This window comes from Myodes glareolus, chromosome 1 (assembly GCF_982192425.1).
Source record: "Myodes glareolus chromosome 1, mMyoGla1.1, whole genome shotgun sequence".
Lineage (NCBI taxonomy): Eukaryota > Metazoa > Chordata > Mammalia > Rodentia > Cricetidae > Myodes > Myodes glareolus.
The window spans coordinates 59,747,373-59,765,604 of NC_142026.1; the positions used below are offsets into that span (position 1 = coordinate 59,747,373).

Here is an 18,232-nt window from a genome sequence, read left to right on the forward strand (position 1 = left end):
GGAAAATCTAGATGACCTGGGAGATCCATTCGTGCGTTGGTGTGGGACTTCTAGGGTCTGCGGGCCAGAGAAATTCGGGTGCGGGGAGTGACGCCTTGCAGGATCCTGCCCCGCCCCCCTCCGCCTGATTTCGTTGAGGAGGGAGCCGCCCCGTTCCCGCCCCTAACTGGCCCGGCGGATCTAGGAGGTGGAGACCGAGTCGACCTGCAGAGATGGAGGCAACCAGCACCTGGGCACTACTGCTGGTGCTGCTGCTGCTGTTGCTACTGGCGTTGGCACTTCCCAGGACACCAGCCCGAGGTTATCTACCTCCGGGGCCCACCCCGCTGCCGCTGCTGGGGAACCTCCTGCAGCTGCGTCCCGGGGCGCTGTACTCCGGACTCTTGCGGGTGAGGGGACGTGGGAACATCCTAACCGGAGAGGGGGGAGCGCGGAGGTGGTGTGGGGGGGAGAGATCTCCTGAGTGCCTGGGCTCTACAAGAGTCTTGGGCTTTTTTAGGAAGAAGGTAGAGGCAACGGTCTTCGGAGCAAAGGCACTATGAATGAGCGAACTGGAGGGTGAGCCGGGGAGGGTGCCCAGGTTGAGAAGGGCAGAGCTCACGCAGTCCTGGAGGCAGGACCAAGGGGGAAAGTGATCCCTGAAGGGGCAGAGGCAGGTAGTCCTGTGCTATAAAAAAAAAAGGGGGGGGGGACGGAATGCCCTGGGAAGGAGACTAGAGGTGGGAGGAACACAGCTCATAGAGGTCTAGAAAGAAATGGGACCCGGGCCCAGAGGGGCAGGGGTCCCAGGTCTCGAGGACCCACAGAATGCTGGGAAGATAGTGAACTGGAACCAAAATTGTAAAGCAGGCACTCCCAAAGACAAGGATGATAGTGGACAAGTTTGTCCCCAGTACCCCTGTTGGGAGGGAAACATCTGGAAGCTTGTGGAGGCTGGAGGGGGCTGAGCAGAGAGCATCCTGGGCTAAAGGAATCTGCCTCAGAGACTCCCCGAGTGGGAGGATGGGTGTAGCTCAGCTAGGAGGGAGCTGGGAGTTCCTGCCACCGGGTGGGAGGATGGGGAGGCAGTCCCAACCTGCCTGGGGTGGTGGGGGATGAAGCATTCCATTCAAAAATATTCTGAGGGACATTTAAGGACAGAAAAAGAGGGTGGGCGTCTAAGGGAGAGATGGGACGCGTGTTCCACTGAAACTGCTGTGGGATTTAGGGTTTAGAAGAGGTTGAACTGGGTAGCTGTATACTGGGGAAAGGGGTGGAAACGGAAGCTGATTGTGGATGGCCCCAAGATCAGAGGTTAGAGCCTGGAAGTGAGAGGGAAGGCATAGGATGTGTTTAAGAAGAACCTATTCTACACTCCCATGCAAGAAAACGAACAACTTCCCAAACAGGTATTTTTGCTTGGGGTGGCAAGGGAACCAATTCCTGGTATAGGGGGCAAAAGCCAGACCACATGACTTACCCGAGGACAGGGCTTGGAACTAATGCAGCCTGCCTGGCAGAGGCAGCTCCCTGGGGCCAGTCACCACCCTCCTCTCCCTTTCTGCCCCCAGCTAAGTAAGAAGTATGGGCCTGTGTTCACTGTACACCTGGGCCCCTGGCGCCGCGTGGTGGTCCTGGTTGGCTATGATGCTGTAAGAGAGGCCCTGGGAGGTCAGGCTGAGGAATTCAGCGGGCGGGGAACGTTGGCAACGCTGGACAAGACTTTTGATGGTCATGGTGAGTCGTGAGAGCAAATGGGGGCTGCTGGGTCCTGCCCCACCTACAGGTGTGGAGGTTATTTTTGCAGGTGACTTGGTGCCTCTTTCTTTCTCTATGAAAGGGGTTGATAATGGTGACTGTCATTTAGGGTTGCACTAAGGATCAAGTGGGAACTGGGCTTGCAGCCTATAGTGATGATAATTACTGATTGCCGGCCTACAGTGACAGTAATTATTACTCCGTGGTCTGTGAATTGATAGACAAGCCAACCTGGGATATTAGTGAGTTCAAGGCCAGCTTGGGCTACATAGTACAAGACAGTGTGACCCCGTCTTCTAAAAACCAGGACTAAAGGTATATAGTTTGGTGGCAGGACATGCACAGAACCCACCAGTGATGGTCACAGGTCTTGTTCCATAGAGACTGCTTGCCTAGAATCCCTAAGGGACTGGGGTGAGGCTCAGTGGTAGAGCCCCTGCCTAGAATCCCCTAGTGAGGGACTGGCAGAGGGGCTCAGCAGTGTTTGCCTAGACTTCACCAATGAAGGGGGGGGCATGTTCTCCACCTAGCTTGTATAAGGCCACAACTTTCATGCCCAAGCCAAAAGAGAAAGAAGAGGCTGGGGGCCCAAAACGTAGAAATAATCCTCCATGTTAAGACAGAATATGTAGCATGTGCACAGCCCTGAGTACAAAAAAGCCTGATAGCATGGTGGTGACTAAGATAGCGCTGCCTACTTCCCCTAGAGCATCCAGACAGACCTGTCATCAGACAGTAACCATGTGGAGGAACTGGTCAGTATGGGAGGGACAAACTAGCATGGGGGGAAAGCTAGGGTTCTAGGAACCCATCGGCGGGCTCTGATCCAGCCTGTTCGCTGTGGGATGCCCACGCTGAGGAGAAGGGAAGTTGTGTCCCATGCAGGACATGCCTGTGCTCACGCATGGAGGAGGACACATTCCTTCAGCCCACGGGCTCCCTGTGCATGTCCCTATCCCAGGTACTGAGAACACAGAGCTGACCAAGGCGGACGCACTGTGAGGGCTTTGAGAGCAGGGTGGAGTGGGTGGGGGCAGGCCTCTCAGAGAGGTTTAAACACAAAGGATGGAGTTCATCAAGCACGGTGAAGCAGCTGAGCGTAGTTACTCTTTAATTCAAGTCCTTGACAGGCTGAGTCAGGAGAGTTGCTAGAAATTCAGGCCATAGAAAGACCCTCTCAAAAAAAATCATAAACAATTGAAAAATAAAAGAATGGGGTCTGGAGAGATGGCTCAGCAGTTAAGAACACTTGCTGCTCTTAGAGAGTTTTGTTCCCAGCACCCATATTAGGCAGCTCGCAATAGCCTGTATTTCAACTTCAGAGGCTCTGACAGCCTCTTCTCCAGCCTCTCCAGGCGCTTGAACACACATGAACATACACAGAAATAAAGAATAAAGTTAAGTAAATGTTTTTTTGAGACCGGATTTTACTTGACTGTCCAGGAACTAGCTCTGCAGACCAGGCTGACCTTGAACTACAGAGATCCACCTACCTCTGCCCCCCTAGTGCTGGGATTAAAGATGTGCACCACCACCACCACCACCACCACCTGACAAAGTAAATCTTTTAAAATAAATAAAAGGATAAGTTGCAGCTAGAGATGTATTTAAGTGGTAAGTTCCTCTCAGAGTCCCCCAGTGAGGGGCTGGGTGGGGCTCAGCAGTAGAGTCCCTGCCTAGAGTCCCCCAGTGAGGGGCTGGGTGGGGCTCAGCAGTAGAGTCCCTACCTAGAGTCCCCCAGTAAGGGGCTGGGTGTGGCTCAGCAGTAGAGTCCCTGCCTAGAGTCCCCCGGTAAGGGGCTGGGTGTGGCTCAGTGGTAGAGCCCCTGCCTAGAATCCCCCAGTGAGGGGCATGACTCATTGGTAGAGAGATTATCATGTGTAATGCCCTAGGTTAATGGTCAAGAGCCCCTAAAATGTTGGAGGCCTGTGAGCATGATACAGAGAAAACAGCCAGGGCCCAGGTCGAGGTGAGGGATCATGATGCCTTTGAGGAAATGAGAGATGTTGTAGTAGATGATTAATAAAGCTAAAAGTCAGCGTGACTCTGGCCACCTTGCAAGCCTGTGAGTCACACCAGAGCGGCTGGGCTTCTGGTTTTCTGAGAGCTGAGCCTTTTCAACAGGAAAAGACTGCAAAGTGAGTAGAACTGAAGGCTGGAAGCCCAGGGAGGAGACGAACTGGACCAGGGAAAGGCTAAGCGTGGGGAGAGATGCTATTTGGAAGAAACAAGAGCCGGAGAGGCCTAGGGCTCTGTTCACTGGGTGGATGGTGAGGTTGAGGTGGGGAGGGGAATAGTCGGCAAGCTCGTTTCAGACCTGAGGGGGCCAAGGACAGCTTCCAACCACCACTACCAGCCAGCCTTCAACAAGAGTCGCAGCACTGAGCTCCGAAGGGGAGGTCTGTGCCTAATGGGTGACGGGGGTAAAGGAGAAGACAGCGTAATTCCAACCTTCTTTTCTCACCATGGCCTCATCTGCCCCCTGTGCTGGGAAGGGCAGATGGGACAAGGAGAGATGAAAAGGTGATGGGGGAGGGCTAGTCACCCATTCAAGAGACTGTCTCCTCTGGCTTAAGGGGGGAGGGCTAGTCACCCATTCAAGAGACTGTCTCCTCTGGCTTAAGGGGGGAGGGCTAGTCACCCATTCAAGAGACTGTCTCCTCTGGCTTAAGGGGGGAGGGCTAGTCACCCATTCAAGAGACTGTCTCCTCTGGCTTAAGGGGGGAGGGCTAGTCACCCATTCAAGAGACTGTCTCCTCTGGCTTAAGGGGGAGGGCTAGTCACCCATTCAAGAGACTGTCTCCTCTGGCTTAAGCTCAAAGGATAAAAAGCTAATTCAGTTATGCACTTATGGAGCTCCTATTGAGTTCTCCGCACACACACAGACACACATGCATACACACACCTGCCAGACTGGTACAGATTCAGGGCAGAGCCCTGGAAGCATCTCACCGGGAGGAAGGAGCCAGTTCCTTCTTGAATCTAGCCTTCTGTGCAGGGGTTTTCTTTGCCAATGGGGAGCGGTGGAAACAGCTGAGGAAGTTCACCCTACTCGCACTACGGGACCTGGGCATGGGCAAGAGAGAAGGCGAGGAGCTGATCCAAGCAGAGGTGCAGAACCTGGTGGAGGCCTTCCAGAAGACAGAAGGTCAGCAGGGAGGGGCCAGCAAATGCTTCCAGCCAAGAGGAAGAGGAGCCATCTCCATTGCTCCCTGGGTGGGGGGGGGGGGGTGAACCTGTGGGGGAGGCCTGGGCGGGAGGGGGTTGCTCACCTCCACACTGACTGAATCCTTCCATACCTGGGGGTACCACAACAGCTCTTTTTGTCCCTGGGACACTGGCAGCCTTCAGCAGCCTCTCTCTCGTTCCTTCCCCCTAGCTCTCTTCTTCCATGTTTACCCGCTACCTGCTTTGTCTTGTTTAAGATGGAGGAATTACATACACTAGTTGGACCAGGCTGGCCTGGAGCTGGTGACTAATCCTTCTACCTCAACCCCCAAGTGCTGGGATTACAGGTGCCAGCTACCACACCTGGCTCCTTTTGTTCTTTGTCTTGTTTTGGGGGGTCTTGGGGGTGTGTGTGTTAAATACTCTTTATTTGGCAATATGCATAAGCCACAGTAAGTGCCTCTTAGCAAGAAAAGACAGCACCCAGAGCTGGAGAGACCGCTCAGTAGTTAAGAGCACTGGTTGTTCTTCTAGAGGCCCCGATTCAATTCCCAGCACCCACATGGCAGCTCACAACTATCTGTAACTTCAGTTTCAGGGGATCCGACACCCTCACACAGACAGCATACATACAAAACACCAGTGCACATAAAATAAGAAAAAGCAGCACCTTCAACATAGGAGATTCTAATTAAATTGGTGTTGTCAAGTTGCTTCCAGACGGTTAGCCATTGCCCATCACGGGCCAGTGAACACGAACTGAAACTTGTTTCTGAGACAGTGACAGAATTTTCCCCGTGTTTAAACACATTCATATGCCCAGTTACATAAATCAAAATACAAAACCCATCAGACAGCCCCATCTTTGTGAAGAATGGAAGATTACTAATTTAGTCCAATCTCATCTTGAGAAAGGGAGAGCATGCTAGTATTGATGCAGAAAGATCAAATCCCCCTTTCCATGTACAAGCCAGCTTTACTTGGATCAGGACTGCCCAACAAAAAGCGCTGTTGCCATTCATGATCTGAATGTTGGTGTCTGAGTTAACTCACAGTACATATTAAAAGCCATGAGACATTTGCTATGAAATAAATAAGGCAGTGGTGTTACTTGTTAGTGGCCTTTTTAAGATAAGCTATTAGGTCTGCCCTTTCTCCCTTCTCCATTCCATCGTTTTTGTTTCCGGGATGTACTTTTTTGGCATTCCCCACATGCTCGCTCAGGTACCCTCCCCGGGTGGTACCTTTGCTCATGTTAGCATCTGTGTAAGAGAATCCAGTGGCCTGTCTTTGTTCAAACAGACCGTGGAGATTTGGCCCAGTCTTGTGATAGCCTACCTTTTCCACAGTGTGGCACCAGGCACACTTCTGAACAAAACTGCTGCCTTTCTCAACATCACCCATTCTTAACTTGCTCCTGGCTGGTCAAGACCACAAATGTATGACCCGGAAACGGGCATCAACTTTTGTTGTTTTTGTTTTTGAAGCACAACTCACTCTGTAGCCCTGGCTGTCTTTGAACTCCCAGCAATTCTCGTGCCTCATGTTTCAAGGGCTAGGATTATAGATGTGAGTCACCACACCTAGCTCTAACTCTCTTTCTGTCCCATGTCTTCATATAATCCAGTCTTCTCTCTCCCTCTCTCTCCCCCCACCCCACCATCCATGCCTCCCAGGACGACCATTCAATCCTTCCACGCTGCTGGCCCAGGCCACCTCTAATGTCGTCTGTTCTCTCATCTTTGGCATCCGTTTGCCCTATGAAGATAAAGAGTTCCAGGCTGTGATCCAGGCAGCAAGTGGTACCTTGTTGGCGATCAGCTCCCCATGGGGCCAGGTAAATGGTCGAAGCCCTCTCCAGCCTCAGTGATTCCTACCGAGCACGCTGAGAACAAACTGCCTTCTGCACCCACAGGCTTACGAGATGTTCTCCTGGCTACTGCAGCCCTTGCCGGGCCCACATACACAGCTGCAGCGCCACTTGGGCACCCTGGCTGCCTTCGCTGTCCAGCAGGTACAGCAACACCAGGGAAGCACCCACACTTCAGGTCCTGCACGTGACGTCGTTGATGCCTTCCTGCTGAAGATGTCACAGGTGTGGAACTTGACTATGGCCTGCCTGATCGTCTGTTTACTTAGCGTTTGCTGAGTCCTCATCCCTGGGCTGAACTCAGAGTGGGACCAGGAATGGCTAACTTTGCTGGGGGAAGAGACTGTCCCTTCTTTGGTCTAACCTGCTTTACAGCCCTTTCTTCAGGAAATCCTGAGGCTTTCCATCGATCTCTTCTCTTTTTAGTTTTGGCGAGATGAGGTCTTACTCTATAGGCCAGGCTGGCCCAGAACTCATGCTGTAGCCCAGGCCGGCCTGAAACTTGCAGAGACCCCTCTGCTTCTGCCTCCCAAGGGCTAAACCTTCAGGTCTCTTTCTCTACCCTGATGTCTCTACCTAGCATGCAGGAAGCCCTGGGTTCTACTCCTGGTGTCACGTGACCTAGGAATGATAATTCACACCTGTTATACCAGCACCTGGGAAGTAGAGGCAGAAAGTCATCTTCAGCTATTTAACAGGCTTAAGGCCAACCTGGGCTACATATTTCAAAGCAGGGGGAATGGACAATGGCATGTCTCGGTGGGTAAAGGTGTTGGACACCAAGCCTGACTACCTTGGAGCCACACAATGGAAGGACAGAACTGATTCCTGCAAGTTGTCCTCTGACCTCCACGTGCATGCCATGGCGCACACAAACCCACACACAAAATAAAAAAAAAATTGTCAGGCAGTGGTGGCACATGCCTTTAATCCCAGCACACCGGAGGCAGAAGCAGGAGGATCTCTGAGTTCAAGGCCAACCTGGTCTACAAAAGATAGTTCCAGGACAGGCTCCAAAGCTATACCGAGAAACCCTGTCCCGAAAAAAAAAAATTAAATACTGAATCTCTATCTGACTCAAATAACAATTCCTCATTTCTCAACTAGTCCCAAACATTTCTTTTACTGCTCAGGAGAAAGAGGAGCCAGGCACAGAATTCACCGAGAAGAACTTGCTGATGACGGTCACCTACCTGCTGTTTGCTGGGACAATGACCGTCGGTGCCACCGTCCGCTATGCCCTCCTGCTCCTGATGAAATACCCTCAGGTGCAAAGTAAGAAATCGTTCCCCCCGGGCAGTGGTGGCACACGCTTTTAATCCTAGCACTCGGGAGGCAGAGGCAGGCGGATATCTGAGTTTGTGGCCAACCTGCTCTACAGAGCGAGTTCCAGGACAGGCTCCAAAGCTACAGACAAACCCTGTCTTGAAAAACCAAAAGAGAAGCTGTTCCCACCAGCCGGGTTTCAGACACCCAAGTGATGAACAGATTGTGCAGGGAAATGAAAATGAGCACAGAGTTTAGGGTTCCCCAAGCGGGGATGGAGCTTCTGAGCGTGGTCCGAGCGACAGTGGGAGGCGGGACACGACACGACATGCCTGTGACACCTTGTCAGCTTCATCACGTGCCTTGTCCCCAGTTGTGGGGAGCCACAGAAGGACCTTGAGCAGGGAAAACGTAATTACATTTGCATTTATTCATTGATTAATTTTTATTTGAGATAAGGTCTTACTCCATAGTCCAAGCTGGCCTGCTACTCACTGTTATAACCCAGGATGGCCTCTGACTCAGCGTCCTGGCTCGACTGAGTTTATTAGATGTGAAAGACCACACTCAGCTTAAACCCGCATTGTAGAAAATCATCCAGCTGCCATGACGGGATGGACTGTAGGAGATGTCGCTCAGTGCAGATCTCTTGCTTAGCGTTTCAGGGGAGCCCTTGCTTCAAATCCACTGGTGAATAGGGACAAGGGCAGAAGAGGCAGGGCATGGAGAATAAGGAAGGACGGACTTGTCCAGGGGCAGACTTGAGTTTCTAGCTGGGAAGCCAAGGACAGTGGATTCAGCCTGAGCTCGGCACAGGAAGAAGGAAGACGGAGTTGATTTCAAAGGGGATGTTGAGCAGGGACAGTGCCGCATGCCTGTAATCCCAGCACATAGAAGGCCTGAAGCAAGATGATTGCCGCAAGTTCACGGCTAGCCTTTTCTATGCAGTAAATGCCAGCCTTGGCTACATGCATAGCCTGTCTCAAGAGAGAGAAGGGGGGGAAGGGAGGGTGGATACTAAAGTCACCATGGAAGGGCCTAAGATCACAAAAACAGATGGATCCAAGCTCCACAAGACACTGGATCAGGACTGGAGGTTAATTAATTAATTAATTGTAATTCGGGCTGCTGAGATGGCTCAGGGGGTAAGAACGCTTGCTGCACAAGCATGAGGACCTGAGTTCAAGTCCCCACCACCGGTAAAAAGCATGGCATGTCTGTACTTAACTATAACTCCAGCACGAAGGGATGAGGACCTAGGAGAATCTCTAGGACTTGCTGGCTGCCAGCTGAGCTCCAGGTTCAGTGAGAGACGCTGTCTCAAGGGAATAAGGTGGAGAGTGCTACAGCAGGAACCAGACACCTTCCTTGGGTCTCCACCCAAGCATACGTGTGCACATACGCCCCCAACCCCACCACCACACACAGTTGGAGTCATCATCCAGGTGTGGCAGTGCACAGCAGTAATCCCAGCATTTAGTAAGGAGAACAAGACCCCAGGCCCAACTCTGCTCCTCACATGCTGCCAGCATCACCCCCAAACCACCGTTGCACAAGATGAGGCTTCCAGGAGAATCAGGGAGTCCATCCCACCCTTGACCTGCAACCTTCCTCTTGCATGCAGAGCGAGTTCGGGAAGAGTTGATCCAGGAGCTGGGACCTGGCAGGGCTCCGAGTCTGAGCGATCGCGCTCGCCTCCCTTACACCGATGCAGTTTTACACGAGGCGCAGCGGCTGCTGGCGCTGGTGCCCATGGGAATGCCCCATGCCCTCACGAGGACCACTTCCTTCCGCGGATACACTCTGCCGCAGGTGGGTAAATGGCACGGCCAGAGCAGTTATCTCTGCCCTGGGGACAGACCCAGGGGCCAGAGCTGCAGCTGGAAGTCTGGGGCGATGCTGAAAAGTCCCCTGATGGTGATTTCTCTGTCTGGATCCTCCCCACCACCACCCCTTTCTCTCTGGCCCCAACTGAAAAACACTTCAAACATACAGCCACCAGGAGGCGACATATCCTCAGTCCTGAGATAACAGTGGCAGCGGCTCCTTCTAGAATCAAATCTTTATGTTTTTAGCCCTGCTATTTCCTTAGCTGAAACTTGAACAGATTACTTTATCCACTGAGCCTCAAGATACCCCTTTTGTGAATTTGGATAATATTAATATCCATTTGGACTTGAAAGATAATGCTTGTGGAATACCTACCCAGCTTTTGATGGGTGGGTGCCCTGTGGACTTACAAAAGGCCGCCACAATGTCATAGTAACATGAATCAAACATATCCTTTATGGTGTGCCAGCTGTCGCTTTGGACACTTTCTTTTAGTTATTTTGTTTCCAAAACAATCCTGTGTAATTATCACACCCGTTTTACACATGAAAAAACTAAGATCTGTATGAACATACCAAGCCCTCAAGTAGGAAGACAGGATTTGAACACAGGACCTAAACTTTAACCACTTCTACCGCCTATCTGTTATTTAACAACAGTCCAACGACAGTTTTCGCTTCAGCTTCCCAGCCCACAACCCATGGACCAGACTGCTTAGCCAAGAACTCCTCCGGCCTGCCTTCACCCTCTAAGGCAGCGGTTCTCAACCTGGGAGTCCAATGACTCTTTCACAGGGGCCACATATCAGATACTCTGCATATCAGATACTTGCATTAAGTATGATTCATCGCAGCAGCAGCATTACAGTTATGAAGCAGCAACGAAATAATTTTACGGTTGGGGGGTCACCACAACATGAGGAACCGCATTAAAGGGCTGCAGTGTTAGAGAGGTTGAGAACCACAGCTCCAAGGATACATAAGCTCTAGTCTGGCCCGAGAGGCTGCAGCCCTCCCACACACACCCTTGCCTTTGCCTCTCGGAGACATTCCCCGGAGAGGTGACTTCAGATAGCACAGCTTAATCTCAGAATCACAACATACTCCCAAGTTTTCAGAACAGTGTAAAAATAACACGCGCTGCTAGGCTTGACCCGGGCTTTCCTTCAGCTCCTGCTGTTTTCAGCTCCAGGCCTTAGCTTCCTCATCTTTTGCCATCCATGCCGTGAGGTAGCAGGGGCTGAACCCAGCACCTCTCCCATGTTCGGCAAGTGTTTCACTGCTTACATCCCTAGGCGCATGCCTTTTTTTTTCTTTCTTTTTATTTTGAAATAAGATCTTATGAAGTAGGCCAGCCTTGAACTTGCAGACTTGCCATCTTCCTGTCTCAGCCTCCCAAGTGTTGAGATTACAGACATGTGCTGCCACATCCAGATTCCCTGTCTTTAAATTGGGGATATTATTATCTCCTTCCTGGGCTTATTCCAGAGATTCAAGGAAAGTGGACAGGAGCGAGGACATCATGTGCAACTGTCACACACACGGCAGTGTGGATGAGTGTCCAAAGAAAGATTTGGCTATCCCAATGTGGTGGCAGATGCCTGTTATACCAGCATTCTGAAACTAGGGCAGGAGAATTGCTAAAAGTTGAAGGCTAGCCTGGCCTACATAGTGATCCCCTGTCTTTAGAGAAAGTAAAAGTAAATGGGAGGAAAGAGAGAGTGAGAGACACAGAGGCATTTACTCAACACTGACAGCGTGTTTGGGTTTGATTGTTTGCTTTTTTGTTTGAGACAGGGTCTCACTAAGTAGACCAGGCTGACCTTGTCTACCACTTACCACCTCTGCCCAACTCAAATATATATATGATCTGGCAGTGGTGACACACACCTTTAATCCTAGCATGGGAGGCAGAGGCAGGTGGATCTCTGAGAGTTCGAGGCCAGCCTGGTCTACAAGAGCTAGTTCCAGAACAGTCAGGGCTCTTAGAGAAATCCTGTCACAAAAAAATAAATAAATAAATCTTGTTTTAAATTTTTAATTTTTTAAAGTAAGTTATATTAAAAGTATCAATATAGGAAACCCAAGTGTGTGAACTTTCATTTTGTTCCCCCAGGGCACTGAGGTCTTCCCCCTGATCGGCTCTGTACTGCATGACCCCAAGGTTTTCCAGAACCCAGAAGAATTCCACCCAGACCGCTTCCTGGACACCGATGGCCATTTGAGGAAACATGAAGCCTTCCTGCCCTTCTCCTTAGGTATCTACTGGGCCTTAGGGGTAACCAATGGGTGCTGATTGCTTATAACCAGTGGGTGTCAGTGCCAGTAGGGGCAGCGCTTTCCTGCACCCCAGGGTCCCTGTTGACTCCCCCCCTCCGTGGGCCCAGATGTGAGCACAGCTGACTCAGGTCCCCCTCCACACCAGGTAAACGAGTCTGCCTGGGAGAAGGCCTAGCTCGGGCGGAGCTCTGGCTTTTCTTCACCGCTATCCTCCAAGCCTTCTCCCTGGCGACGCCGTGCCCACTAGGGGACCTGAGCCTGCAGCCAGCCGTCAGTGGACTTTTCAACATCCCCCCAGACTTCCAACTGCAGCTCCGGCCCACGGGTGACCAGTCCAGATGAAGAAGGGTGGGAGCCACCTGGAATGGCTGCCTCAAGGGGGTGTGTGAACCAGGTGTCTCAGGAGCTACACCACACCGCACACCATGTGACCAAGCACCACACTCCCCTACACAACAAGGCAACTGATGTATATGCTTTTTTGGAGAAGGCTATGTGAACCAGGGTCTCGCTATGTAGCACAGGCAGGTCTCAAACTTGTGATCCTCCTGCCTCAGATTCCTGAGCTCTGGAATTACAGGGATACACCACTAAGGGGCTGCATAGGCTTTCAGACTACACAAATGTCATACACGCCATCTGAACTCACAAGCATCCTACCAGATTCCCCACCAAGCCCATCCACGACACGGCTCCCTGTGCTCCCAATCTCAATCCCAGCTACCACCTACACAGCCACACAGACAGCCCAACCATGTTCAGGATTCATACGTCCTCCATGTCTGTCACCGCTGTCGCTGGGTCCCTGCCATAGAAAACAGCATGCTCCAGCTGGGGTCACGTCTCAGCCAGAGCAATGTCCCTGTCTACTCCCATGATGACCTCACCACCATCCAGGCACATGAGTACCTCCACCTATGGCCACCAGCCAGTCATCCACACAGCCGGACCATATGTGACAATGTCTCGGCTCTTCCGAATTTCTTCCTACTGAAATACACCATGATGGCAAAACTGTTCCCGGCTACCTCCACACCCTTGTTCATTGAACATACTCCCTCCAACAAGTTTTCCCAAATATAAATGTTTCCTGGCCTGTAATTGTGCACCAGACCTTGTACAAATGAGGACCAGCTACCCCAAGGAGAAACTTGCCCAGCCATGTTTATGTACTCAAGTTTAATCAGGGCTCTGCTCTTAAACACATCCTGACTTTATTTGGCATCAAAGTCCCCATCAGGCTGGAGATGTAGCTCAGGATCAGGGCACTTGCCTACGATTCAATCCCCAGCACTGCTCAAAAAACAAAAAGTTTTAACTCTCCATCCAACCATTTCCTAGCCGGTTCTGCCCCTCCGTAACAGGACAGAGGCCATACCTGACCTCTTTGTGGCTTCAAAGTCCCCGTTTTGCAATAAAAGTTTGTTTCTGGCCCAGGACTGGACCCCCTCTGCTTGTGTCCTGAGTAAGGGGTGGAGGTGGGGGAGTCGCCCTCCCCTGAGGCTGGGAGGGAGCTGAAAAACACGGTCACCGCCCACCTCACTGTTGACGTCAGTACCAGATGTGAAGCTGAGGGGGAGGGGAAGGGAGGGACAGGGCTGAGGCTGTCTGCTTGTCCTGCTTTGGGATTGCTGGAAAGTCTTCAGCCAATGACAGATCTAGCCTCTGGAAGCTCTCCAGATCTGAAAGCAGATGTGGACACACAGGCACTAAGGACACGACTGTTGCCCTGCTCTTGGCTGTTTTACCCTCCTTCCCCTCCTGTTTTCCCCATTACTTCATTAAAAAAAAAAATCAGCTCTGCCTGGAAGTGTAGCCTAATGGTAGACACCTACTTAACATATATGTGGCCATGAGTTCTTTATCACCGACAGAATTAGAAATAAAATAATCACTAATTTCCTGCTGTGTCTATTCTACTTATTGCTCTTGTTCAGGGTTATTTTAAGGCAAATATTAGAAAATAATTGAGCGTGCCTTTTATTTTTTTTTTTATTTTAATTTTTCGTTTTTCAAGACAGAATTTCTCTGTGTAACAACTCTGGCTGTCCTGGAATTCTCTTTGTAGACCAGGCTGGCCTCAAATAAGCCTGGTTTGATTTCTTTCTTTTTAAGACAGGGTACACTCAGGCAGTAGTGGCTCACACTTTAATCCCAGCACTCAGGAGACAAAGGCAGGTAGATCTCTGTAAGTTCGAAGTCAGCCTGGTCTACAGAATGAGTTCCAGGACAACCAGGGCTACACATAAAAGCCCTGTCTCGAAAAACAAAACAAACAAGACAGTATCAAATGTGTCCCAAGCTGACCTCAAATTCTCTGTAAAGCCAAAACTGCCCTGACCTTCTGATCCTCTCTTCCTCTACCTCCAAGTGCTAGAAACACAGGTGTACTCCACCACACCCAGTTTTTTGTTTGTTTTGTGTTTTGAGACAAGGTCTTTCTGTGTAGTCCTGACTGTCCTGGAACTCACTCTGTATACCAAACTGGGTTCGAACTCAGAGATCTGCCTGCCTCTGTCTCCTTAGTACTGGGATTAAAGGCGTGTGCCACCATGCCTGGCCTGGGTTTCCTATTGTTATTACACTCCAAGTGATTTGAAAAGGAATAAGATCTAAGGCTTTTCCCTTTCTATTACATTTGTTTGTTTGTTTATATTCTGGATGCGTGTCAGTGAACACAAGCACATTCCCCGCGGAGGGTGGAGAAAAACTCGGGAACCATGTGAGATGGAATCAGAGGGCCATGCTGGGCCAGTCCCACCCTCCGAGGGCCCTGGGAATGCGGGCCCTGCTGCTTAGTGAATGCTGCAGCAAGGGAGCTTCCCCTACCCACACTCTGGAGAGATGGCCCCACCTCTCACCACCAACAGCGGTGACCCTGGTAGCAGGGGCATAGGGAAGCTGACTCTGCCCCCTCCTGATGGGATGGGCATGGTGGTCTGGTCTGACCAACTCAACTACCACCCAGGTCCACAGCTGGGCCTGGGATTGGGCTAACATCTACCCCATCTAGGAGCTGCTGGAGCTAGTGAAGGATCTGGTCCTATGGAAAAATACCTGAAGGATCTCCATGACTTGGGGATATCCCAGAAGAGTTCCAGTGAGGATCCAGTGATGATGTATGGACTAGAAACCAGACTCCTTGCCATGAACACTGGCAAGCAAAGCTGACTGGACAAAAGGGTACACTGTGTGACACACTGCAGATCCCAAAGCCACCAGGATGAATGAAGAGGTGTAAGAGAGGCAAGAAAGACGGAGGAACGAAAATGTTTCTTTTCTTTCTTTTTGTTTGTTTATTTGTTTTGTTTATTTTATTGGTCTAGTTTGATTTTTTTTAGTTTTCACTTGGTGGGGGCTGGTGCAGGGGGAAGGCATGGAGAGACTGGAAGGTAAGCAGAATTGGGATGCATGATGTGAAATTCTCTGTGAGTTTGAGGCCAGTCTGGTCTATAGAGCAGGGTCCAGGACAATTGAGGCTACACAGAGAAACCCTGTCTCAAAAGAAAAAAAAAAAAAAGCAATGACCTGCCTTTGCTTTGTATTCAAAATTCACATTTAAGGAAATCTAGAATCCTCAAAGTAATGTATTTAAAGAGTTGTGGAGCTAAATATGGTAGTGTATGCCTCTAATCTCCATACCCAAGAGGCTCAGGCAGGGGAATTACCAAGAGTTTGAGGCCAGCATGGAGTACACCAAGAGTTTCAGGTAGCCTAAGCTAAATCTCAAGGTTGTCTCAAAGATAAGTAGGTAAATAACCATGGACCTTGCACTATGTCAATGTAACAGTTGACATTATGACAATTCCAGTAGAAAAAAGAAAAAGAAAAAAAAGACAAATTCATTCATGGCTTCATTCACAGAGAAGAACCGCTGGGCACCGAGGTAAAACCTACTAGATCAGTGAATGTGGTCACTGAGCACTGAGTTGGAGATAGAGTTCACTGGTACAGTCTTTGCTTAGTAAGCACCACAGAAATACTGATGCAGCCCAACTGGTAAGTGCTTGCCTTGCAAACATAAGGTCCTAAGGTCAAAGCTTAGAAACATACATGTGTGCAAGCGCGCGTGCACGCGCGCACACACACACACACACACACACACACACACTACACATTCTCTCCTTTCACCATGTGTGGGCTCCAGAGATCAAAATTCATCAACTTTTTCAGCCAAAAGTATATAATTGAATGATATTAAATAGATTCATATTTATTATTACTACCATTATTGTATTGTATGTTCATGTGTGTGCAGTACCTGCAGAGGCCAGCAGAGGGCGTCAGATCCCTTGAAGCCGAAGTTACTGGGGGTTTGTGAACTGCCCAACTTGGACGCTTGGTGTTGAAATCCATCCCTCTGCAAGAGAAGCAAGTGCTCAAACACCGAGCCATCTTTCAAACCCCTAATTTTGTTTGTTCTGAAACAGGGTCTCAGTCTACAGCCCAGGCTAACCTGAAACTCACTATGTAGTCCAGGCTGCCTTTGACTACAGTAAGTGTCCTACCTCAACCTCGTGGATGTTGGAATTACAAGCATGAACTGCCACGCCCGGCTAAGGTTTATTTCTGAAAAGTAGAACCCTCACCATGACAGACAGGTCAGGCTGGCCTCACAGAGGCATTCTGCTTTCACTCTTACTTTTATTTATTTTGTGCTGGAAGGGTGTGTGGGTATTCACATGCCATGACGCTAATGTGCAGGTCAGGGGACAACTTGCAGAAGTTGGTTCTCTCCTTTCACTACGTGGATTCCAAGTATCAAACTCAGTGTGCCAGCCTTAGAGGCAAGCATCTTTACCCAGTGAGCCATGTCACTGGCCTTATAGTAAACATACCAGGGATATATTGATTCTTGAGTTTGTCTACAGATTTAAAATTTTGGGGTGCATGTGTTTACCTGTACGCATATATGTGTACCATATGTGTGCCTGGTGCTTGTGGGGTCCAAAGGAGGGCACTGGATCCCATGACACTGGAGATAAAGGCGGTGAGTGCTGGGGACTCAACCCCAGTCCTCTGGAAGAGCAGCAAGTGCTCGTAAGGCCCAAGAGATCACTCTAGTCCAGTGGTCCTCAACCTGCGGGTCACATAGCAGGCGTTTACATCACCATTCACAGCGGTAGCAAAAACGCAGCTACGACGCATTAAAGGGCTGCAGTGTTAGAAAGGTTGAGAAGCGTTGTTCTGGTCCCACTCTGTTTTGAGACAAAGCCTCATGTAGCTCAGGCTGGCCTCAAATTTACAGTGCAAGTGGGGCTGGCCGTGAACTCTTGATCTTTCTGCTTCCACATTCCAAGTGCCGAGATTGTGTCACCGTGCCTCTCTTAGACTTGTTGAAATTAAAACTCAAGGACTGGAGAAACAGCTCAGCAGTTAAGTGCACTAGCTGCTCTTCTAGAGGACTCAGGTTCAGTTCTCAGAACCCAGCTCACAACCATCTATACTTCTAGACACCCTCTCTGGTTTCTGTGGGCACTACATACACATGGTGCACAGACATATGTGCAGGCAAAAATTTTTTGTTTGGTTTGGTTCTTCAAACAGGGTTTTTCTGTAGCCCTGGCTGTCCTGGAACTTACTCTGTAGACTAGGCTGGTCTCGAACTTACAGAGATCCACCTGCTTCTGTCTCCTGAGTTCTGGGGTTAAAGGCATGCGCTACCACACCAGGCAATAGAAAGAAACTGTTTAAAAAATAGAATCTCAATCTCATTTGATATGTGTCTCAGGTTTTTAAAATCTGCAGCCGTTCTCCATCGTTTTGCTTATTATCCTGCCACTTCATTTAATTTAGTTTTTACTTTTTATTACATTTGTTTCTTGTGTGTGTGTGTGTGTGTGTGTGTGTGTGTGTGTGTGTGTGTGTGTGTGTGTGTTGCTTCTCTCCTTCTATCATGTGAGTCCCAGGGATTGAACTCGGGCTGGGAGTAGTCGCCTATACATGCTGAAACATCTCACGGACCCTATTTTACTTCATTTTACATTTTAACAGTCTTGCTAAAGCCCAAGCTGGCCTCAAATGCAACATCCTCCTGCCTCCATCTTCTGAGTGTTGGGATTCTAGGCATGCGCCACGACCC

General features: G+C 50.0%; 1 protein-coding gene and 1 pseudogene across 1 annotated transcript; one reads left to right on the top strand and one right to left on the bottom strand.

Moving 5' to 3' along the window:
- Positions 1–30: 30 nt before the first annotated feature.
- On the top strand, positions 31–14,053 carry Cyp2s1 (cytochrome P450 family 2 subfamily S member 1). The gene is made up of 9 exons (XM_048440824.3): positions 31–389; positions 1,551–1,716; positions 4,736–4,885; positions 6,582–6,742; positions 6,821–7,000; positions 7,909–8,050; positions 9,666–9,853; positions 11,987–12,128; positions 12,296–14,053. The coding sequence occupies exons 1-9, from the start codon at positions 213–215 to the stop codon at positions 12,490–12,492; spliced, it is 1,503 nt and encodes a 500-aa protein (XP_048296781.1). The 5' UTR covers positions 31–212; the 3' UTR covers positions 12,493–14,053.
- Positions 5,984–6,415, bottom strand: LOC125404714 (cytochrome c, somatic pseudogene; annotated as a pseudogene).
- Positions 14,054–18,232: the final 4,179 nt, after the last annotated feature.